Source organism: Pteropus medius, unplaced genomic scaffold, assembly GCF_902729225.1.
Source record: "Pteropus medius unplaced genomic scaffold, Ma_sr-lr_union100, whole genome shotgun sequence".
Taxonomy (NCBI): domain Eukaryota; kingdom Metazoa; phylum Chordata; class Mammalia; order Chiroptera; family Pteropodidae; genus Pteropus; species Pteropus medius.
Genome location: NW_024346062.1, coordinates 17,021,091 through 17,046,781, shown reverse-complemented (window position 1 = coordinate 17,046,781; position 25,691 = coordinate 17,021,091). Strand labels below are relative to the sequence as shown.

Here is a 25,691-nt window from a genome sequence, read left to right as displayed (position 1 = left end):
TAATAACATTTTAAAATGAAGAAACTTCATATAATAAACCTGGAGTCTTGGCTTCTCTTGAAAATTAAAACTAAGAGATTTCGCAACACGGGGCAAGTATTCCCTCTTAGTAACTATTACGGGGAACTGGGCAGAGGCTAAGGCTGATCCCTTTAGAAAAGGAAATGTATTTTCACTTTATTCCCTGCAAATGCAATATATACAAATATACTGACATCAGAGAACTTGACTCATTGTAGTAAGGCAGTTAGTATACAGGTAAAACTAAGTTGGCATTTTGGGTGGCTAAATACTCCAACTTACCTCATTGCTAGAGGATTACCTATTCTTGCCTTGTAGAACTCTGAAGTGGCTTTAGGATTTGCTTTGACCAATAAAATATAGATGCAAATGAAATGTATCACTTTAGGGCAGAAACTTGTGAACTAGCACACAGTTCACCATGTCTGGACATTAAGCTATGAGGCAATATTCCAGGCAGAGGTTTTTCCATCAGCCTTGGCCCTGGAGAAAAGACAATGAAGAGTAGAATCACAGTCCATAACAATGGGCAGCAGGAGTGAGAAATAAATCTTTGTTGTAACCCACAGTGATTTGGGGACCATCTGTTACTACCATCTGACCTAGCCTATCCTGACTGACACACACACGTTTAAATGACCTCCCTAGCCCCTGTAAGCAATGGAGTTTGTGACTCATGCTTTTCCTACAAGTTCGCCTCTATTTTTAGAATGTGAAAATGTAGATAGAGCTCAATAAGATTAAATAGTTTGTTAAGAGATAATAAAGTAAGTCTCTGTATCCAGGTCTGTCTGATTCTAAAGTCTACGCACTTACTTTAATTCTTTACTCTTCTACACCATAATATGACTAGAATGTTTTTGCCATTATTTTTATTTTCACAACACTGTTGATAAATAAAACGACTTTGAAATTCACTATTTTGTCAAATATCTAATCACAGTAGGTATCTTAGCAAGGAATTTGCTAAAATATAATAATGCTTTTTTGATTTTTCTAGATATTTAAAATATATATGTTAATATATAATTCTATAGTCTTTGGGTTTATTTTGTAAACACATTCTATCTGTACCACTTTAAAATAATTTTAAATCATATTTATTGTTTTGCACACAACTCACACAATTATTAATATTTAAAAAACTCAAATGCAAAGTAATAAACTTGGCTTCTTTTCCCCACAAAAATGGGAAATATATATTGGTAAAGAAATTTTTAAATTATTTTTACACACCAGTTACTTGTTGGAATTTGCAGTTCCAGCAAAAAAATAATTAACCAGCAAAAAAAAAATTAACTGATTACTATATAAAACAGTTTACAATAACATGGTAAGCAAGAAACAAAAAATGATCAGTAAACACTGCTTTAAAGTAATTTTCAAACAGATTTCTATTATAGTACAGTTTACTCCCAGTAACTCTAAGCCCATTAAGAGCATCTCTATATATACAGAGATATAGCAAATGATAAAGTATTTACTCCAACAACAAATTAAAGGTTGTCATAATATATGTAACTTAAATACCCCCCCAATGATAAAGTGGCTTCTTATTCCTTAAACATAGAAATTCTGCTTTTCAGTGTAGAAAGATGAAGTCCTCTCATCAAAAGGCACATTCTTATCTGCAAGAAAGAAAAAAAAAAACTATAAATGCTCACCCTGAACAAATTTAAACATATTTAAAAATATTCCTTAAGATTTGCAGTGGCAAGAAGATAATGCAAGTATTTAGTCTAAGGGAATTATAATAAATGGCACAGATAAAACACATAATTACTTTGTCTATATTAATTATATCAGATATCATCTTTTAATTTATAATTCTAACTTTTTCAAAGGGAATTTTATGTAACTAGTGTGGGTAATTAAAGACTATTTCACAGTCATACCAAAGTGATATCCTCATATAATATTCATAAATGATTTTAATTGACTTAAATATATAATACGGTTATTTATTTCCATAGTTTCTGTAAATAGAATTCTTAACTGATCCTATTTCTAAACCTTCAGAAATAAGAATTAATTGAAGCTGTAGGCCTGGAAATATGTTTTATGAAACAAAAAATGCTTCTAATATTTACAACATAATAGCAGAATTTATCTCTATGGAAGATCAGGTTTTCCATAAATATATATAATGGGGCAAGTTTGCCCACTTTTTAACCTCATTGACTAGTTTCTGAGATTATATTGTCATCATACACATTTTTATAGACCTTAATTCTAAATATATACCAGGCTTTACTGTTACTTAACCCAAACCGTAGCTACCAAGAAACTTCCACTAATAACCATTATAACCAAAAGCATTTAGTCAAACTAAAAGAACAGCCACAGGTGTACAAATTTTACTAACTTAATAAATCTTCCTTTATAATCATGAACATTTAGAACTTCATAGGAGATATATATGAGAATGAGTAATACTCTCTTCTAACCTATCATTTTATCTAAATCATTAAGTAACCTATCCTAGATCTCTAAATGATTATTAGATTGCTACAAGCTAATGAGTTTCTAATATATTTTAATTTGAGGGTAAATTTAAGCTTTTGAAAAAGATATTCAAGGTTATTAAAAATAATGTAACATTTAGTTCTCATTTAACACAACCTTTGTCCTTTGCATGCTTGAAACTCTTATTAATCATCTTGATAATGAATTTGTGGGTTATGAAAAAGTAAATCAGTAAAATCAAAATCGCAGTTTCATTTAGTAGAGGAAGAACACAAAGTGGCAGGTACCTAATCCAACTCTATCATTAAACAGCCTTTTGAATGTGGATTACTTTTTAGAACCTAAGGAATGTTTAGCAACAGCACTATAAGATGTTTTGTAATCAAGTACCTAGTATATGAAGAAATCTCTTAATGTACAGTTTCAGATATACATTTTGAAATTCATAACCTCAAAACATGTTAATATGCATAACTTTATTATGATATATTTATATTACACACGTCCAACATTTTCTTAAACCTACCTATATTTTTCAGACTGTACAACCTGTTCCCCCACCTACGGTGTTGCATTCCTTGAGTTGGAGTTTTCTCAGAATTCCACCTCAGATATTTTCATCCTGTTTAACACCTACAATGTGCTATGGATCCACCATTCTCTAATCTCTCCCTGGCACGACTAAACTACAGCCCAAACAACACTGAAGAAAATGTTCTTTCTCTATGTGCCTTATAAGAAATATTTTTAACCTATCAAGAATCAAACCCATCATCCTCCAGCCTTAAACATGGTCTTTCTCTGTATCTTCTTAACTCAAATAATGACACCATCTACCTAGTCACTGTGTTCAGTGGGAGCACTTAGGTCCTCTCTGACTGCTTCTTATGTCCTACATTCTGCTCAGTACTATCATCTTGTCAGACTTTTTCATTTCCTTCTATTCCTAGCTACCCTTTGCTTCTCAACTAAACAGCTGAAACAACTTTTAAATACTGGACCTTAGTTTCTTCCCAATTTTAATTCATCTTTCACCAACTGGTCACCAAAACCAATTTTCTAGAACATGAATTTCATGGTACTACTCCTTCACTCCTAAGCAGTTGATGATTTATGACCATTTTTACAAATAGTAAAATCTAAATCCTTAATAAGTTGTTTTTTTTTAACACAGTCTTCTTGATTTGATCCCAAATCTGACTGATTTTCTATGATATGTTCTAAAGAGGCTCGTGACATACACACTCTTGACAGGGCATCACTTGGCTTATACTTTCAGCTCAGCATGAAATGTAGCTTTCTCCCCATTTCATAAGGCTTATTTGAATATCTTACATATATATTTTTTAACAACGATAACTCGAGCATCACCTCCTCAGTAAAATCTCCTATATTTCTATCCCCAACTCAGTTTCTCAGAGATCCCCCTGGCAGTTTGAAAAATGTGGAGCATTAGCATGGCATGGGGAAAATAACCAAGCGCTCCTGCTGCCTGGAGAGGTGATATAGAAATTGTAAGAGGTGGACTGGCAGATTCAGAGAATCCTGGAGATAGAACCAGGAATACACAGTATAATCTGTGTGGACTGTTAATAAGAGGCTCTTTTGGCAAAAGTGGCAGAAATAGAGGTGAAAGCCCTCAAACTGAGCAGGACTGCAAGTGTATTCTCTCCGATGGAAAGGACTATATTTCATAGTTTCTAACACACGTATTTCATATTTTAACATCTTTAAACTTGGGATGCATCTTCCAGTTGGTGACATCTCAGAATTGCTGTCAGATAGGTGGTAGTTCTTATATAGCTGACATTGCCTATATGTGCACAAAATTGGTCAAAGCTTTTTGTATTGTCATTTAAACTGAATTATACACATTGTTGGTATTGTAAGGGATGGGTTTAATGATACTTATAATGCCTTCAAAAAGATAATATCATGAATCATCACTGAAGTAAAAGTTATTGTATATATAGAAAAAGATGAAAGAGAACAATAGGCTAAAATTTAATATCAGTAAGCAAACGTTTGTCACTGGAACAGTGGAGTCAATTCCATATTTTTGCCAAGAAACAACCATCTCTTTTAAAAATGAAATGATATTCCAGGAAGACAAAACTCTGCTAATTTTTATTCTGAAAAACTATTACACACTAATAAATGTATATGACAGCAAAAGAAGTTGACGAATTTTTTAAAGGTCATGAAAATGTAGTAGTATTAAGAGGTTAGTGTGCATGATTCCTATATTAGGTAAAAATATCATAATATTATTGCATAATTAAATTGACAGTATTTTTTTCTTTTGGTTTTACAGCTTCAAATTAATATTGTCTTAGATTAAATGAATAATAGTGCAAATCTCCATAGAACTTAAGTCAACCTGATGTGAAGAAAGGGGTGAAAGAAGTGTGGAGAATCTTTAATTAATGATGTTTAAATCTTGAATTGACAATGTTTAGGCTGAAAATAAGTACTGAAATGGACAAGTTCAAGTACTTCACCATTAGAATTTAAGATTAAAAAAAATTAAGAATGTTACATTCTTGCTCAACCACATTCTATGACAGTGATATGTAGAACTAGCATGACAAATCTATTTCAAATGTATAGTCACACGAGAAAACAGACACAGGTAACCTCTAATGCCTTGATGGCTTTCAATGTATTTAAAATAGTGTATGCAACATATTAAGTTGTCTGTGCTACTGAATTTAACAGTTAAATGCATTTTTTAAAAAAGACATTCATTCATTTAATCACTAACATATATATATTGAGCTTTTATTATTTGACAGTGGCGAAGATAGTGATGACACAAAAGAAAATAACAAAACAAAACAAAATTCCTCACTCTCTTATTACAGGGCCACAACTAAAGCCTAGAAATCATTCCATGGACAAAAAACCTTGGTCTTAGAAAGGAAAGCCTGAATTCTAGTATCATCTTGGTCAGTTATTTATGGATGCTCTAAAGTCCTTTTTCTCAAAGGGGAGATAAAACAATTTCCAAAAGAAGATTAAGGATGTCTTTTTATGGAAGTCTTCAAGATGAAAACTTTACATAGTCCAAAAGCTGGGAAAGCGTTTAGAGATGCAGTCAAACACACTATTTGACAGGTAACCTGGTAGAGAGGAAAAATCGAGATTCAAGGGACTAAAGGTCATTCAGTTATTAGTGACAGAAGCTCAAGAAGCCCTGGAGTCTACACAATCATATTCTCTTTATTTTATCACAATACTTCTCAATCATGAGGGTTTAGTAATTGAAATCTAAAGATTAGATCAGATGTCAAATGCTCTATTTTTCTACCATTTACAGAATTCCCACCTTACTAAAATAAACAAACAAACAAAACTACTCTGGCTATAACAATAGATTCCTACTCCTAAAAAACAAAAGCAGCAGCATCCTATTGGCATGCTATGTTCTATCCTATAATCCTATTGTCCTGGATACCTCTTATTTCTCTGCAAAACTGCTACTCATAAACAATAAATAATTCCTCAAAATTTATGTCTTAATTCAGTGACCCCCACCCAAATCTAAACATTTCTGTCTTCCCAGGCCAAATTTAACCTTAGAAAATACTTTTAATAGCCAGGATGGCAATATTATAAGCTATCTACTCAACATTTATTCTCTTCTTTTTGTTTGCTAATAAAAATGTTGGTCTTCTTCTGATGATGATGATGATGATTATGATTATTGGTCGGAGAAGGGCGGTATGTGTATGAACGTCTCTTGGGAGGACGGGGACAGTTTGGAGAAATTTTGATTTCCTGATACAGAGGTCGACATGATGTGAGTTCTTGCCTGCTACCCTCTTGTTGACTGGAACATAGATGTTATAGGTGAAAACTATAGTAGTTGGATAACAAGGATGTGACAAGCATGAGAAAAGGTTCAAGAAAAGTGCATAGATGTAGACCCTGTTATCAAATAGCCATTGAATTGAGGCCAGGAACAACTCCTGCAGACTTAATTACATGAGAAAAACTTCTGAGTCTTTGTAATTTTGGGTTCTCTATTACTTGTAGTAAACGATAGTCAAACTTATAGAAGCATAGAGTAGAATGGTGGTTGCCAGGAGCTGAGGGGAGAGGTAAATGCGGAGCTGCTAGCCAACAGGTATAAACTTTTGGTTATGTAAGATGAATAAATTCTAGAGATCTGTTGCACAACATTGTGGCTATAGTTAACAATACTGTATTGTGCATCTGAAAATTTAAGAAGGTAGATCTCATGTTAAATATTCTTACCACACACACACACACACACACACAAATCTCCATGCTTTTCTTTGAGGTAAAGCAAGTGCACAGTATTAATAAATTTTATGGAAATCTGTTTGAGTATTTTCCAAGCTTCAAGAATGCTTTGTCACTGCACATTACACAATGATAAAATAATATTAAAAAGACATTATTTTCAAGGACAATTCAAAAGCTAACTCGGAAAATCTAAAACTATCAAAATAAATCCGAATCAAGTTTGAAAGGAAAAACTGTTCTAGTGCAGTCAAGAGCACTGTTATTTTCTGATCATTTAAATAAATTTGCAAATGCTAGATCCCTGGAGTTTTCCTCCCTGGTCCTTTTATAGAAGATATAATGTCTGTGGATTTTAGAGAATGAACACTACCTGAAAGCACCAGGAAAGGTTAATGCCTTAATATTTGTGTTTAGGACTTTTCCTGTCCATAAACTTGAGGTTCTTGTTCCTTTATTGCCCTAACTTCATTCATATAAATCAACCTTGTGGGTGGTTATGTTCTGCCACCCTCATCCATCTATCCCACTATATTCCTTAGAGAGTCTGCAACCCAAACAGAGCATAAATCCTGAACCAAAGCAGTTAGCATTTTATTAAATGAATCAACTGCTATATGAACAGAAACTTGTAATTCAATTATTGTATAAGAGTTTTTCTTTAATAGAATTAGTTTAAACCAGATCAATCAAACATTTTTGCTCTAGGTCTGTGCTGTCCAACACAATAGCCATTGCCAAATCTAGCAATTTAAATTATAATTTCAACTTGCTAAAAGTAAATAAAATTAAAAAGTTCCTCAGTCATACCAGTCACATTTCAAATGTTCAAGAGCCACATTTGATTAGTGGCTATCAAGTTAGATGGGGTAACTCTAGACCATTCACTGAGATGAGGAAAATAGCATCACCAATCAGAATTTGATGTTACCTAGTATTTGTTAATATACAAAAGATACACGTTCTTAACCAATAAGCACATTGTGATGTCTAATTATTAATGGACCGAGGCAAAATTTTTTCTAAGGCTCAATGTCCACAAAAAAGTAAAACATACCAAAAAAAAAAGTACACGAAAGCTTTTCTTTGTTATCTGCTGAAGCAAAGAAAAAGAAAGCACAGTATCCTTTAACTAGATAAAGTACTGTAACACATCACTGGGCATCATAAAATACCTATTTCTATCTAAAATAAACATTTGAATAACAGTGTTTATTCTGAAAATATGTTATGCTCCACATTCAAAGTAGTATTTGAGAAATCAGAACTATTTTCAAATTGGTAACTGTTTAAATAAAATCTTCTTAATGAGGATTTCTAATTAAATACTTATACCAAATCCGCTTTCTGATTTTGATATGCTGATGTTAATAACCAGAAAATATTTTGCAGCCAAGTAACACAATACAAATGTAATGAACACATACAATATGACATTAAATTTAATGAAGCAGAACAATATAAAAAGCAAATTTAGGATTTTTTAAATTACATATTTGGCAAAAATTATATGAATAGCATTGCAGTAACAGAATTACTAGCTTTTAGAAGCTGCTATCAAGATTGTCAAAATGCCCTTTAGTGTACATCATTATAAAATAATATTAATTTTCCTGTTTGGTAGAAATCAAACAGAATAGCAAGAATGTATTGTTCCCACTTATTATTTTGTGATGTAAAGCACTGTTTTAAACTGCATTTTTGTGCCAGGTTATAGTATTTGTTTCTAATATTTTTGAATTATATTAAATATATAAAATATATTGAATTATAGTCTCAATATTTCATTTGAGAAAAATAAAGGTAATACTTAGTTGGTATATGCTTTTGAATTCCTATCAGTTTTCCTAACCAGAAGGGTTGAAACATCTTATACAATAGTTAAAGAATTGATATTTGTTTCTGTTTTATAATGCTTTTGTGCAACATGTCTCAATAACTAAACAAAAGAAATAACTTTAATATACAAAATTAGGATATCAACAGCAAATTCGAGAGAAGTTCTATTAATCAAGCTGCTCAAGTTATTTTTTTCCACACACCTACAAATTTTCACAGTTTGACTATATTTCAGCTCTTAAATTACCAGGTACAATGGTAATGGTAGTTACCTCCTCAATATCTACTCAACCTCAAAAGATAATTCTGAGCTAATCACGGTACTTCCATTTTTCTACCCAGGGTTTAGTTTAGAAATGATCACATGACAAATGTTATAGAATACAAAAACAAATAACAGGAAGCAAGTTACTTCCAGAAAACAACTCTGTTAAGAGTTTCTGGGGAAATTTTTCTCATTTCGAAGAAATGGAAACAAGAGAGTTAGTCCTTAATTTCTACTCAAAGTTACCATTCTAGATGATATTGTAGGAACTGCTGGCATCATCCTATTATCAGACTAAAAATGAAACACATGAAGAGGGCAGAACCAAGGGGATTATGGAGGAGAGAAGCCAGAGCCCTAATATATTGTGCCTGAAGTCAGCCCTATCTGAGACATCCTTTTATATAAAATATTTTCTTTAGGATATTTAAACCATATATTGGCAGTTTCATATAGTTCAATCTAATACAAATAAACAGTAAAAATCATTACTCTAAATCTTAACTGCCAACTACAATCATGATTAAAATTTTGATGTATTAAAAATATCCCTCTCGGAAAGAACTAACTACAAACGGATAATTTTATACTGTCATAAAATTGTATGTAAGCAAGGAAATCCATTTAATTCTCTGGAAATGATCTGCTTCCTGTTATTTTGTGGATGGAATTTGAGAAATGAAGAAGAACTAATTTAAGAAAGCATTTAAACAATGAAAGCAGCATCAGTAAGAGGTGGTCCAACAAGAATTGCCAGCAGTTATACTGTGGACTAATATGATTCTGCATTGCAGTTGGCAAGGTAAGCAAGTCAAAATATTTATATTGCTCATTTCTAGGGTTCTCATTTGAAAATGAGTACTAGCAAGTGCTGGTATAGATGATAAAAGGCACAGAATTTAGAATTATTCTCTTCCTAGGTATAAATCAAATAAATATTTAAAAAGTGGAATGAGATTGAGGCAGGAAGCCTAAATCACTTAAACTCTCTGAGCTTCAGTTTTCCTATTTTTAAAATGAAAGCAATAGGAACTACTTTACTATACTGTTCTGATAACTACATAGTACATGTAAGAAGTCTAACAGTGCAGGTACATCTAGCACAAAAGCAGGTATTTACTAACAAGTGACTATTACAATTACTCATTGCAGCTGTTACCCCACTCTGTCCAGGCTACCCCCTGGGCTCAGTAATAGGACCCCTGATCTTATCCTAAAGGCTTTCTAGCACTATCAACCCTGCCTTTGGTTTCTTCGACCACCAATGTGGCTGTTCTGGGAAGCCCTTGGTGGTGAAAGTTCTCTTTCAGGGTCAAGCCCTTATAGCACATTCTCCATATAAGTATCAATTTTTGCCTTTACTGAGAGAAACAAATGACATTAACTATGATTATCATGTTATTAAAGTGAATCACAATAAGATCTATACACATCTTTCCACAAGATAAATTTGAACTGTTGAATAAACTGATGGCATAATTATGTTTAATCTCTAATATCAACAGAAGATTTGAGAGAGAATGGTGCTCATTGAATCAGCTTCATATAAAGTAATGTAGTTTGGACTGCATATCTCATCACAGAAAATAATTTCAAAGCTATAGAAGGTAAGGTCAACGCTGATTGGTAAATACGGAGGACACGTTGAAGTTGGAAAACCATTATTTTGCAGCTATCATAGTAGAGTGCTAAACCAAGGGGTAAATTTGAATGAAAAGAATATTTTCATTTAAAATGTCTCTTTGTTAGTTGCATAGGGGAAAAAAGCAGTAACATATGGGAGAAATTCAATAAAACCTTGAAGAGGTGCATCAAAATTACCACTGCTAATGAAGGACAGATGGACATCATGTGATATCCTGAGAAGGAGATGCATTCTTCTGTATATTATGAAAGAGCACACAAGAGAACAAATGAAGTAAAATGTTAAGAATCTACATAAAAACTTATAGGATATTCTTTGTACTACTTTTATTCATGTAACTTTTCTGGTTTCCTAACTCCTTATCTTACTCTTCTCCACTCCACTGCAGAGTAATCCCCAAAGACACTTTTGACTGTTTCCCAATCTTAAATTTTTCCTAGTGGCTTTTCTTAGCTGTGGAATAATTACTAACTGATTAACAGGGATCACAATCCATCTTCTGATTCTTTGTTCTGCCTTACCTACCACTCTTCCTTTTGCATTCAAAATTCAAAAGCCAGTCATTCATTCATTCATTTATTTCTACACATGGTAATATAGCATCTATATTAAAGAATTAACTTCTTTTAGTTCCTTAATACTCTATATTCTCTTTTGCTTCTGGCACTTTATGCCTGTTGTTTTCTCTCCAACCTTTGCCCCTGCTAATTTCCACTAATTTTTCAGGTTTCAATTTACATATCACTTCCAACAGGCTTTTCTGAACCAATATTTTTTGATTAAGTGTTCCAAGGCCCTGTTATAAATTCTTACACCACCTACCCTTATTCTTTTTCCATTTATGTAACTGATTAATGTCTAGCTCCTTAATAGAATGTAATATTCATAAAAAGTGGAGCATAAAAGAGGGATAAATATTAGAGAAAGGATACAGAATAAAAGGTAGCTACAGGTAACTATATCTCATGGAAACTATACACTTCTTTATGCCCCTCCTACCTTCCCTAGTTCTGTCCCTCTTCATCTCTCCTAGGCCACCTCCCCCACTACTACAAGAGGTATTATTCTACAACAAATATCTGACTATCTGATTGTGTACACTCTAAACAGCATTGATAGTTCTTCAATGACAGCAGGGTAATACCAAACTCTTTAGCAGATTACAAAACTCTGCATGTTTCCTCCAAAAAATCTGTACATCTGTGTCCTTCATAGCTAATCCTCCCAATCTCGCATGTATAACTACATGTGCAAACACAACAGGCAGCATTCTAGACATTTCTGCTGTATTAACTGAACAAACTACTGTCTGTCACAACTGCTAAACTTTGGTAGTTGCTTCTGCCTACAACAATCTTTGCCTCTAGTCAAGCACACTTGAAATTAAATGGGTTTCAAATTCAGTTCCCCTTTGGAAACAACCTTGACTCCCTAAGTTAACAACTTCCTTTTTGTCTTCCCATTCTGTGTATGTACAGAAGAGGTGCCTCAGATGCATTTAGTTTTTTAAAATACTACAAATACTATACTTTTTAAATACTATGAAAGTTTTGCAGAAAATTAAAAGAAAATAAGAATTATACGTAAGATTCTACCCCCATCCTATCCAAGGAGAACCTTCTGTAGGGTGAGCCCAGGAAAAAAGTGAGCTATTGGTTAGATAGCACAAATAACTGCATTAAACAAAACTGAATAAAATCTGTTAGGGTAAAAACTGGTAAATTAAATTCTACTTTTTCAATTTACTTGTCAAACGCATGCCTCCTGTTTCATGAAATTAAACTCTGCTCAACACTTACCTTCGAGGGTGATTGGCTTCAAACAATGTGTTATCATCATCCTCATCATCTTGTTCTAAAGGTGTCAATTCCATGTTTTCTATGTTAGTGTCCAAAACTCCGTATCTCCTGGTCTTTCGGTTTCTTCTTCTCATTCTATTAAATAGAACATATTAATGGATAAAAATTACTTGAATGTAGTACAGATGATCCTTACTTTATATTCATTTATTAAAAATAAATTATCCTCTCTGTTTCTGACATAGGAGACTCTCAATATCAGAATAGTTACATTTCAGAAATGCAGTCTAGGTTATTTATGACACAAAACCTACTCCTACATGTTTGTGTGCCATCACCATTTCTTCTGACATATCCTCTTTTCTCTGTGTCAAGTTATCATGTTGATACATACTCCTTTTAGCCTTAGTTCGAGTTCTGTATTTTCAATGAAGCCTTCTATTACACCTTCTCCCCACCTCTTCCACTAATTCTTACCACTACGCAGGATTAGATACTTTCTGCCCCACTAAGGAATAGCATGTATATACATATTCAAATTCTAGACTTACAACTCAGGCTGTACATGAGAATCATCTAGGGTATTTTAAAAAGCTCCACACTCAGGCCATAGCTTCACAATTTTAAATCAGAATTTCCAGGCACAGGAACTAAGCATCAACATTTTGCTAGAGTTCTACAAGTGATTCCAAAGTATTGAAAACTACTATCCTAGATCAGTGGTTCTTGAAGTGTAGTTCTCAACATCAGGAGAATCCCAACATCTAGAACTTATTAGAAATGCAAATCCTCTTGCCCTCCAGACATAGTGAATAAGAAAGTTTGAACTTGGGGCCCCAAAAGCCACATTTTAACAAACACTCCTTGTGAGTTTGATGTATGTAAAAGTTTGAGAACTACTGCCTTAGAGGAATGAAAATATTTTAAGATACTAAACATTAATTATCTGTATATTCATCTGAAAGAGTTTCATGATTTAGAACTCTACTCTCTGCTTCTTTCTCAAATAACTTGTTCTTTTCCTTCAAATTATTTATCTCAATTTGCAAATATATGTGCTTATGTATATGATGGAGTGTTTATTTGCCTATCTTTCCTATTAAATTCCATGAGGGCAGCAACCATGACTGGTTCACCACTGCACTGCTACTTTGCAGCACAGTGTCTGGTTGATTAAGACATTCCTTAAGTATTTGCTGAGTGTCTAGTGACCCAAATGTGACCCTGCAACCAATGCCTAAGTTACCTCTAATGCAACAACTTTAACCTCACACCCAAGAAAATGTTTCACCCAAGTATATACAGCAGTTAAAAGGAAAGATATTTCAGCAAGTAATATCAGATAAGTTTACTTAATTTCTGATTCACTTTGTGGGATGTAGTAAGTATAATGATAAATACCACAACTACAACATCTACTGCAAAAAGCAATATAGGCCTCTGTAAATATGACAGTGGGGACCCCTGAGAGACTAACTGTCCTACACATACATACATACACACACATTCATACATACATACACACAAACATACACTCAAGAAATATTAGTCTTACGGAGCATAACATGTGCTAACTTCTGGGATCAAAATTTAGTCTCAGTGATCAAAATTTAGAAAATATGACTAAATCTAGACAAAAACCAAGATAATTTCCACTGCCTATAGCTCTATCTATATGCCTACCCAAACGTGCTAGAACAGAAAAGAGGTGTTTTTTTTTTTTCCCCTTAAAAGAATAGTATAGCATTTAAAGCTACAAGGAAAGAATTAATACTAATATAAGAAATAACGATAAGATGTAGATTGGTGGTAGTAAGAATTATAAGCCAGTCTTTTTTATAGAGTAAAAAATATGTTTAGGTTGTCAAATTAACAAATATGTATATATGTGTGCATGTTTCTATGTATGGGTAATGTGCACACATGCACGCGCATGCACACACACACACACACACTCTCCATGTAGATCAGAGGTCTCAACTTTTTCTGTAAAAGACCAGATAGTAAATATATCAGACTCTGTAGATCACATATGATTACTGTCACATATTCATCTTAATTTGTTGTTTTGATTTTTAACAACCCTTAAAAAAAAAAAATTGGCTCATAGGCCTTAAAAAAAAAACAGGTCAGCAGACTGGATTTGCCCTATGGGTCATAGTTTGCCAACCTCTGATTTATACTTATGAAAGTAATTAACAGAAAAACTAAGAACACAAATGATAAAAGTATTGACTCTGGAAATAGAAATAAAAAGTACAGGGGCCTTCTAGTTTACTACTGGTTCTTTTGAACCACGCAATTTAATAATATTTGCACGGATTCTTTTGATTTAAAAAGTTACTACACAAGATTGAAGGCAGCCACTTAGCAACATAAGTTAAGGATATTCAGAATTATAATTTCTCCTCTTCCCTTTTGCTAGTCTGTTGCTCAATTTTCAAAACCATATGGCTTTCCAAATATTCAGTTTCAGTCAACAAAGAAATTAATGTCATGGCAAATTATTTTTGGAAATAAACCAGATTCTTCCAGGTTATATATTATATATCAAATAATCAATATACAAATAACCTGGTCATTGCTGGTCATAGGATATCCTGGCAAGTCTTTAAAAAGGGATATTATGAAGAGAGCTTAAAGACTTTTGGAATTTATCTCAGCTGCCACTCTTCTCCACTCTGAAGGTCTTCATCATATCTTGAATGAATTCCCAATCTTTCAATGAGTGGCTACAGGAATAACCCTATTTTCTCTATGTAAACATTTGACTGGACTTAGTGAGTACTTTGTTACTTATGCTGAGTAATGTAAACATTTGACTGGACTTAGTGAGTACTTTGTTACTTATACTTATGTATCTTCCTAACATAAATCTAAGCTCTTGAAAAACAAGAACTTACTTCATATAGAGATAGTGTACTGTTATACACCAAATAAATGGGAGAATGCAATTCAATTTAAATTAATTTAGTATTTTAATAAATGTTAGTAATGTATACAAGAATAAGTCAAATAAAACTGTATAGTGTTAAATAGAATTTAAACTTAAAATGAACTTTCCTAAAAATGTCTTTCCTAAACCCAAAGATAGGCAATGATGGCTACATGGTTGTGACAGCTACATGACCATGAAAATATCAAATATAGGAAAACACGTATTTATCCATATGCACTGGTTTTTCTCAGGGAACATAAAAAAACACTTGCAAAGCTTTAAAATTGCTGGGCTGATTCAATGAACCCTCTACTAACAAAATACTAACAAACATTATGAGTAAAATATAATACGCATAAAAAAACTAAAATTTTAAGTAAAAAAGGCTACTTTTATCTTATAGTATGAAGTGATGTAATTGTTAAACAAAAGAGTAAAAAAGTAGCTTTAAAATTCCTGCAATTTTAATAGCTATGGTTCTTTTCCTACAAATGAGTGTTTTCATTAAGCTTATGATGCACAAACTTGTCTATGTGTTGATAATTACATGCATATAATAATAGACATGCATACTTTTCTACTAGACATTGTAAATGAATATTGTAATCTGAAACCCAATTTTGTTAGCTCTTAACAAAAAACAAAAAAATAGGAACTTTATTTATAAATGCACAGAGAGTGAACTATAGAAGCCTAAGAGGGTGAAATAGCTATATGATTTATTACATTGAATTATATTCACTCATTGCATGGCAAGCTCAGGTAAATGATCTTGATCAGCTACCTTCTTAGGCATTCAAGCTATTACTCAAGTAGCTATCTTAATAGAGATGCAGCTTCCTCAATGTTCCATTACACTCAGGTTGGTAAGAATTATTTGTTTAAATAACAAGTAAAAGCTACCGCAGAAAAATAAAACTGAACTACTAAAGTAAGCTTGATAAAATTTTATGTAAAAGTGTATGATGCCACATAAAATAAACACAACAGGATAAAATTCCATTTCATTTTACTATGCTATGAAAGAGAGAAAACCAACCAAGGTAACTTTCTGCAACTTGCTGTACCCAACTGATTTTATTCTTTTGGTTTTCTTTTAACTGAATGCCTGTAGGGTATTATTAAGGAATAATGTGAGTTGTTGTTTTTTTTTTTAAGTAATATTACTCCTTAATTTCTTCTATAGCATATTCAAAACTAGACTGAGGAATATATTATTTACTATATATTTTATATACATACATTCCCTTATGTGATCAGACATAATGATAAAGCAGAGTAAACCTTTGTAAATAAAGGTACAACTACTGATACAGAATTTTTCATCTTGACTATTTTTTGAAAAAAAAGTAAATTAGTAACCAAGAATGATTCTGAAACTAATTTTATTTTTTGCAACTGTGATATAAGGGGAAAAAAATTAGAGAGCCACAATTTAGTGTCTATGACTTTCATCATGAAATCCAACCCAACTGGATATATATAGTAAAAATTATTTATCATCTTCATCTATCATTCCCAAAATCTAATCCATCAGTTGTAATTTCAAGTTCATCAAGAGTAGACACCAATAAGAGATGAGTATGTTATGGGTTGAATTGTGCCCCTCGCCCCCATTCACATGTTGAAATCCTAACCCCTTGTTCCACAGCATGTGAGCGTACTTGAAGACAGGGTCATCACAGAGCCACTCAAGTTAAAATGAAGTTACAATCACAAAGTCCTATTGATTGTACTTCCTGAGAATCACTGAAGTTCATGTGTAGTGCTCACCACTGCTATCATCAATTGCCTTGACTATTAAAATAGCCATATATCTGTTTTCTTCTATCTACTCTGGTCATCCACTAACTTCCTCTCCATCTTCTAAAATCTCCAATGGTTTCCTACTGCTCAGCATTAAGTAATGATTCTGTAATATGGCCTACAAAGTTCAACACAGGATGACTCGCCTACCTCTCCAGCCTTACCTTGCTCTTCACTCTACATTCTACTTCCCTTTCAGCATTCCAGCCACAAAGCTTTCTCTTATTCTCTTCTAATGGCCGTGCTTTCTCTGTCACTGGCCACAAACTCTTCCCACGCATCACAATATTGTGTTAATGCCTATTCATCTTACAGCTCAAGTATCACTTCTTCAGGGAAGCCTTCTTTGATCAACCTAGCTCACCTATTATTGGCTTCCATAGCACTCATGTACATCTCCTTTAAAGTGCTTACCAAAGATGTCTTGTATACGTATTTGTGTAACTACTTGTCCTACTAGACAGTAGTTTCATGGGAGCAGGAAATAGATCTGTTCTTGTTCACTACAATACCCACAGCACACAGAAATTAGCATGAAGCAGATGCCTAATAAATATGTTAAACAAATTATTTAACTGAAATATAGATTCACAATGTATCTTGCATTTTTCTCTGTATAACAAGGATACTTATAATTTTATATGCAAATCATCACCTCTGGGATAAGAGAAGCCTGAAAGAACATCATCTCTAGAAACGCAGCACAGCAAAACTTAGGGGAGCTAGCCAATTTTTAAATCAAAATATGGATAATAGCTTTTGACTCAGAACTCAAAACTAGTACTAAACATATTAAATATACACTCACTCTAGGACTCTAAGATTCTCATTTAAGATATTTTAAGTAGTGCCCAGGTGATTTTCAGACTATGCAAACCAGAACTACCAATATTTAACCTGTATCCTGTCCTGTGGAGCTCCGTTTTTATCTTTTGGGTATGAAAATTTACCATATTGTAACATGTAGTTATCTTTCATTTACTCACTAAATAAGTTTATACTTTCAAAAGCCAAACTAACTTCTTGCTCTTCTCTTTTAAACTTAGCATTCTACATGGAACCATATCCAATACTTGTGATATCCCTGCCTTACTACAGAGGATAAAATGAGTTAATTCAACTATTTTTGAACTCTCAAGATCATTATGACTATTTCACTCTGATGCAAAACAATGATGCTCTCAGGAACTACTGACCCCAAAGTGAAGTTTTCAAACCTGTGCTTTTGAATTCTCGTGGCTTCTTAACATTATTCTTGGGTCCTCTCAATTGGCCTGTTGGTTACCAAGCTCTGTCACTAACACAAGCTTGATCAATAGCAACACTAAACAGAAAATTCTCCCGACAATGTGTCTTGCCACTGCTCATCTACAGTAAAACATTCACTGCTAATGCCCAAAAATTAAAAAAGAAAATATCAAATCATGTTCATCTATGTTTAGGGTATTTCAATCTTGTTTTCTCTGATAGCCTTTTCTCACCCAGCTCCTTGTAGTTCAGTACATAAAATCAGTTCTTACGCTTAGATTTGTCTCCCATCTGATGGTACTGTGGTAGATAACACTGAGGTGAAGTAAATCCTAAGAAATGGCAGAAAGCTTGGCTATGAAGAATCCTATATAAAAGTGAATACTTAACACATAGCTCCGTTGTTATCTCTCTTCTTTGTCTTTACATGGATTTTCTAGTGTTTTCTTTAAAGCCCTAAAGCTTGGGATGTGTGGTTTGATAATTCTGACCTTCACGTTTAAGAGTTCAGCAAGGGTTCATTTCCCAACCCATTTTAAAGTCTAGCTACAACCCAGTACCCCCAAGATTCATCCCAGCTCGCTTCTGATTGACTTGACGACCAATTCCACTAGCACATTTCTCTTATTGTCTCCCTTTTCTCCCCTCCCAACCCCTGTCTAGCCTTTTTAGACCTACCCTTAGCTGATTATAGTTTCAGAGGTCAAATATCACAAAGATATTAGAAAAGACAGTATATTAAAATCCACAAATATATTACAATTCCAATTCTAGAGACAAAAAGCAATCACTAAAAATAGTTACTGAATGTGCACATATGTCAAACATTGAGCTAAGGAGCTTACAGGCACTACCTGATATAATCCTTACAATAATACTATAACTACCTTTATTTTATACACAGAAAGGCAGAGCTTGGAAAAAATTAAATTTGGGACAGTAAATGGCAGAGATAGGATTCAAATATAAGCAATCTGACGCCCAAGCCTAGTTTCTTAAACATTAAGTCACATTGTTATCCTAATGAATCAAAGTAATTTTAACCAAGGTCACAAATGTGTCTACCAAAACAGTCTCCTCATCCCCGATACAATGACCTTACATTATATCAGACTGGATATATTGTTCTGAACTGTATTTTCTGGTTACAAAAAGACCCAGTAACTTTTCATAGTTTCATGCTACACTTCTTTTCTTCAGCTTAGCTTAGTGGCCCCATCTCCATTTAGATTATCGAGTTCTTTTCATCTTTTGCTCTCCTCAGAGATTTAGCAACCCAAATTCATGAATACAACTGTTTTTAAACCAGAATCCTCAGAGCACTAAGCTTCAGTGGAACTATTGCTAATCAGTGCAGTGTTGCTTTTAGCTTATTTACATACTGGAGCCCTACCACTAAAAAGGATGGAAATCTCTAACATTTGAAAAATGTACAAAGCATGATATCATGGGAACTGCTAATATCCACTGTCCCCAGGTTTCTTTAAAAAAATTATAAGGCTCCACCTACAAGCCTTCTGAATGGGTAATGATGTTCCATCATGTTTTCGGCCATGCAAAACCCCTACTCTCAGCTACAACTAACGATCCTGGGATGGGTACCTTTTCTAAATCAGGGCTGTCAATCTCTACATTGATTGTGACCTATACTGTGGCCTAGTCTACAAAGATAAACCCATCAGAATACCTGCTTTAGGAAGAAAACACATATGCAAACAGGAACATAAGACAATTTGAAGGGGTGATGGGGATCAAAAGAGTTACTACGAGGCCTAGTAATGGGAATAATGGGTCATAGTAGACCTTAATTATAAGAAAATAAAAACTAGAAGCCAGAAGCTATGAAGTAGAAAAATATATGCATAGAGAATAAATGAATCAGTCAAAAGTAAGAGGACAAAAGAACAGGTAATTAAAGAGTAGATAAATGTTAATTTTATATAGCAGAATTACTTTTTCAAGAGTTAGAATCGTTTTGCAATGGTTATTATTGTGCAGCCATTACAATGTGTACACTTAATAAGAAAGCATGGGGAAATAGTAGAGACCAAACTATCTGGAAAAGCATTATTTAATTGCTTATTATTTTTAGTATCAATAAAAATGTGTTTCACTATTCTGTCTAATGCAAACTCATCCCAATGAAAGCATAAAAATATAACCAATCATTCAAGTCAGGAACTCACTGAGCAGTTCAAATTCTGGGTTTTGCAGGAGCTTGGACACTTTCCAGCTACATGACCTTTGGTGTTATCATTTCATATGACAGATATTACTAGTAGTCACCAAATCTGGAACACACGCACACATACAAACACACACTTCCAGCTTTTCATACAATCAAACTCATTTTTTGGCTGAAGTAGTAAAAAGCCCCTACGCACTCTTTAAAAAAAAATTTTATTAAATTTATTAAGGTGATATTGGTTAGTAAGATTACATAAGTTTCAAGTCTCTCTTATCAAGCTCTGACAACTGTGAAGGGCTTATGTTGAAATGGCAAAACCTTTGAGGTAAAAAGATGATTTTACACATGTTGGAACCAATATAATAGCTTAAGTATTTTAATCAGGGCAATATAGGTTATGGTAAGGAAATAAACAATTTCAATCCCAATGGCTAATGCAATAAAAACTTATTTCTCCATTATGAGAATTTAGCTGAGGCTTAGACTATCCTCTAGGACAGTTGTCCTCCATGTGGTAACTCAGCAATTTAGCTGGCTTTTATCTTAAGATTTTTGTCTAAAATATAATAATAACCCTATAGAGTAATTTTTTCTTGCTTTATAGATTTTACTGAGAAGAATGTCCTACAGAGGAAGCAAATCTAAGTATTAATTGAAATCTGTGTAATTCCCAACAAACAGCAATTACCTTTAAAAATCCAAATCTTCACCACCTACCTACACAGCAACTAGAGAATTAATGAAGAACACTCATTCATTAGGCAACTATTTATTCAGTGCCTACCATATGTTATACATAATGTTTAGGACTGGGGATATAACAGAGATAAGATTGATAAGGAGCCTCTTCTCATAGAGATGTTATATTAATCTTAGGAATCCTACTCTGTTTCTACTGTTCCTTGTATATATTTTTCAGTTTCTATAGAGATAACCTAATTGTTCTTTGGAACATTTCCAGACTCAAAGTGGAAGTTATTTCTAGTGATATATTCTTTATAACTGAATTAGATTAAAACAAAACCACTTGGAAGTTTAATGGAGTTCAACTATTTTACAAGTAAAATATGCTCATGTTACCTCACAGGAGTTAAAGAAATGACACAAATAACTAATGCTGGTGTGCTGTCACACATATTTTGGAAGTAGAAAGCCAAAATGGGCATTCATCAAAATGAATGATTTTCATCCTTTTAACTGGAAGCAAAAAGTATGAGTCTGAACATTGCCCAGACATTGTTAGCATCAATCAAACTTTGGACATCTAAGTCCAAATGAATGTAATAGATGCTGGCTAATGAGTGCAGTTTTTCTTAGGCATAGTTTAGAATTTGGAGGGTAACACATGTTAGTGAGTCATCCAATTGAATCACACTGAAAAGACTGTACCCTTCCAAGCTTTACAGAAGTGAAGACAGAAAGTCAATGGCAATAAACATTTATATACAAGATTATAAATAAGGTGAAAGCAAAATGAAAAGTTATCCCAAAAAAGTTATCATCAGATCCATAATTTATATGTATAAGAAACATAATACACAGGGTACTTTGCATCTTTATAAGAACAGATGACCTTTGAACAACACGGTTTGAACTGCAGAGGTCCACTTATACACAGATTTTAACAAATAGTGTAAATGTATTTCCTCTTCCTTATGATTTTCTTAGCATTTTCTCTAGTTTACTTTAAGAATATAATATATGCTACAGATAACATACAAAATGTGTTAAATGACAGTTTATGTTATCAGTAAGACTTTCGTTCAGCAGTAGGCTATTAATAGTTAAGAGATGGGGAGTCAAAGTTTTACACAGACTTTCCACTGTGCGAGGGCAGAGGGATCAGCATCCCTAACCCCCATATTGTTCAAGGGTTAACTGTATATAGACAGCAATAAATAGCAAACATATAATGAAAAAAAAAAAACCTGCTTCAATTTTCTTCTACTCTTTCTTTATAGAAGAAAGAGTAGAATAAAGAATAAAGTCTCAGTTTGGAGGTAATATGACTTTATGACTTTAACACCTCACATTTTCTAACTTTCCCTTTAACAGAAAGTGGGCCTGGGTTTGCTGGCTTTTGTGAACCAATAGTATCTAATTCAAATAATATTGCTTATACCAGAAGTTCTCAAACATTTGGGCTTACTTTACAGTCATAATAAGTGGGGACCCCAAAGAACTTATATTTATGTGGATTATATATAACAATACTTAATGTTAATTACACTTAAGAAAAAATTTAAATATCAGATTTAAAAGAATAAATCCATTGCAAGTTAACTTTTTTTAATGAAAACTATACTGTCAAAAAGAAAACCAAAAAAAAGTGAAAAGGATTTTTCAAATCCTTTTAATGTCTGGCTTAAGCAGATAGAATTAGATAAAAACAGAGAGAGACAGAAAATAGAAAATAGCTAAATTTTCATATTTGCTTTGCAGTCAGTCATTGGCAATGTGTTGTTTGGTTGAAGGATATGAAGATCAGGTTCACACAGATAGGAACTTGGAAAAGGGAGGAGAACTTAATCGCCTTTTCAGATGCTAGTGCTCTTTTTTGCTACTACACCAAAACTCAACAAGAGGTAGTTTCTTAAAAGTTAGTTGCAATGTGGAATTTGAAACTATATCAGTGAACTTCTTGTACCCTATAAACTTTTAAGAAAATGTAATATTTTGAAAATTGTTTTAATCTTGCAGATCCCCCGAAGAGATCTCAAAGAAATATCTCCTGGACCACATGTCTAGAACCAGTGGCTTACACCGTACTTTTTTAATCAGCTGTTTAAGAAGGGATGTTGCTTTTCCATTTACGATAGATTTGTTTAAAAGGAGACTTTTAGTTTAAATACATTTAAAGAAATGTATGAAATAATAGAGAATAAGTAGTTAAGGGAAAAAACGTAAAGGCTTGGAAAACAATAAACCAATGCATTCTCGTAAACCTACCCTCTACACTATTTTATAAAGGAAGAAACTACCTAGACAGTACTCCCGTAGCTTTTCTCTTGGCTGGCTCTTCCTAATAGTGACATTTTGGCTCTATATGTCAGCTCTTTAGAGAGGTGGTCCCCAGCTAACTCACTTAAAGAAGCTTTATTATAGATTTTCCAAATCAACTTATGACATGGTTAGAATATTTTAATATCATGACTCCATAAACCAATTTTACTTCAGTAATAAAGAATACATCAAATGGAGGTTACTGATAACAATAACAAATATCACTAACTGGATTATATAATTCCTTTTCTATCTGAAAAGGCATTAAGGGTAGTAGAAAAATAAGTGGAAATCGTCTACTTTATTATGTTATGGTACTTACAACATAATGACCACGTTTACTTAATCAAAAGGTTGATCATAGGTCAGAGCATAGACATCTTGTTAACTGGAAAATATTTGAACAAAGCAAATGATACAATCATAGATTATCATTAGACCCCAAGGGGTACCAGATAAATAATTTTACCTTTCTGGGTCAGTTTCCTCACATATGAAGTGAAAAGTGTCATTTAAGTGATCATGTCTGCTCCCAATCTGAAATTTAAATAACTCAATAATCTATCATTCTGTAGTAAGAATAGGCTTCAATATATATATTATAAAATGTAAACTTTTGAATGACGTAGTTATTTACAAGTCAATTCATTTTAGAGAGGATTTCTGTGTGTGTGAAATATCAAATTTATCCCTATACTAATTTAAATATGTGAAAATTTAAAGTCAATATACTCATAGTTTTGTTGACTATTAAAATTTGCTCCAATATTAAAACTGGGTCATATTTATAAGTTTTTTTCCTTTGCTGCATAGGTTATCAGTTTTCCATCTTATCCTGCAACTGATAACATTTTGCACTGAAATACTTTGTGCCATGCAAAATGAATGTTAAATGTTTCTGATTAATGGAGAATATGACAGAGTGAACCATAAAAATTAATCACTTTTCTAGGTCAAAAACGGTGGAATGTATGAAACGTCATATGGTTCAATCTAATTACTGAAGGGGCAGATTAAAGGGCAATACTAAGAACTCTCTGGTAAGGAAGATCTTTTCTTTTATATTTTATAAAATAACCATAATAAGATCCTTCTGCACTACTATTAATTCACTCAAATAAATACTGATTTCCAGTTAAGTGGCACTATTGTAAAAAGAACTCCAGGACTTACAAATTCTACTAAATAGGAGTTCTGCCCTTAAGAAGTTTACATTCTGATAAGCAAAATGACAAAGTACACAGGATATAGAGTAGAAAGAAGTATTACGAGGTATTGTGGTCGAATACAAGATTACTTCCTCTTCAGGGAAAGTATGCCTTTGAGGCAAGGTAAAGAGATTTGGAGGTGGGGTATTAATTTATAAATTAGAAATGAAAGGGAGCAACAATTTGGTGGTTTAAAATCTCCCAAAGGTACCATGGGTTTTTAAGACAGTCATCTTCACAATCTCAGGCAGGCACCCCTGATACTGGGAGTGGAGAGTGGGCAAAGCCAAGTCACAGAAATCTGCCTTGCAAGGTCACCAGGCGGCCCATCTCAGGCCCTCGGGGGAGGCTGATCGAGGCTTCGCCTCACCTGACAGTCCTGACGACGAAGTACACCAGCACAGCGCCACTCACCACCATCAACACGGTCAGGGCCCGCTGGGTCATGGGCTTGTCGCCGGGGTTGGGGCTCACAGCGAGGACGCCACCCACTGAGCCTTCTTCCCCCGCCTTCCCCGCTAGGTCCTCCGCCGCAAGCCCAGCCCTGGGGCTGCTGCCATTGCCGCCTTCAGCGCCCCGCGGCCCCGCGGCTTCGATCTGACCCCGGCCCGGGGACTGGGCGGCGGTGGGGCCAGGCGAGAGGGGGGGCAGGGTCCGCGGTCCACGGTCCGGGGGTCCAGAATTCGGAGCGGCCTCAGCTGCCTGCAGCAGTACCGCGAAGGGCCCTCTTAATCCTGGCAGGAGTAGCAGCAGCAAGAGGGCGGAGGCCAGAACGCGGCTGAGGAAGCAGCTGCAGTGCGGGGCCTTCATCGTCCCCGGACCGGCCTCTCACCACGCCGGAGCAGCCGGTCCCGCCGCCCTGGCTCCAAGAGAGACCATGGGCGCAACCGATAACGGGGAAGAAGTGACCAAATCCCGCGCTGAGACCAGGCCGCGGCAGGTGGCAGAGGAGGCAAAAGCTGCAGCGGCGGCAGCTGCCGGGAAAACCGGAAGTTC

General features: G+C 34.1%; 1 protein-coding gene across 2 annotated transcripts; it reads right to left on the bottom strand.

Moving 5' to 3' along the window:
* Positions 1 to 1,105: 1,105 nt before the first annotated feature.
* On the bottom strand, positions 1,106 to 25,662 carry FAM174A (family with sequence similarity 174 member A). Of its 2 annotated transcripts, XM_039875178.1 has the most exons (3): positions 25,066 to 25,656; positions 12,305 to 12,439; positions 1,106 to 1,649 (listed from the first exon to the last, which is right to left on the bottom strand). In XM_039875178.1, exons 1-3 carry the CDS (start codon positions 25,503 to 25,505, stop codon positions 1,646 to 1,648), a joined length of 579 nt encoding a protein of 192 aa, XP_039731112.1. In that variant the 5' UTR covers positions 25,506 to 25,656; the 3' UTR covers positions 1,106 to 1,645. The 2 variants fall into 2 exon arrangements, with proteins under 2 accessions (XP_039731112.1, XP_039731113.1); XM_039875179.1 differs by lacking the exon at positions 1,106 to 1,649 and having other exon boundaries at positions 12,301 to 12,439; positions 25,066 to 25,662.
* Between the last annotated feature and the right edge of the window lie 29 nt (positions 25,663 to 25,691).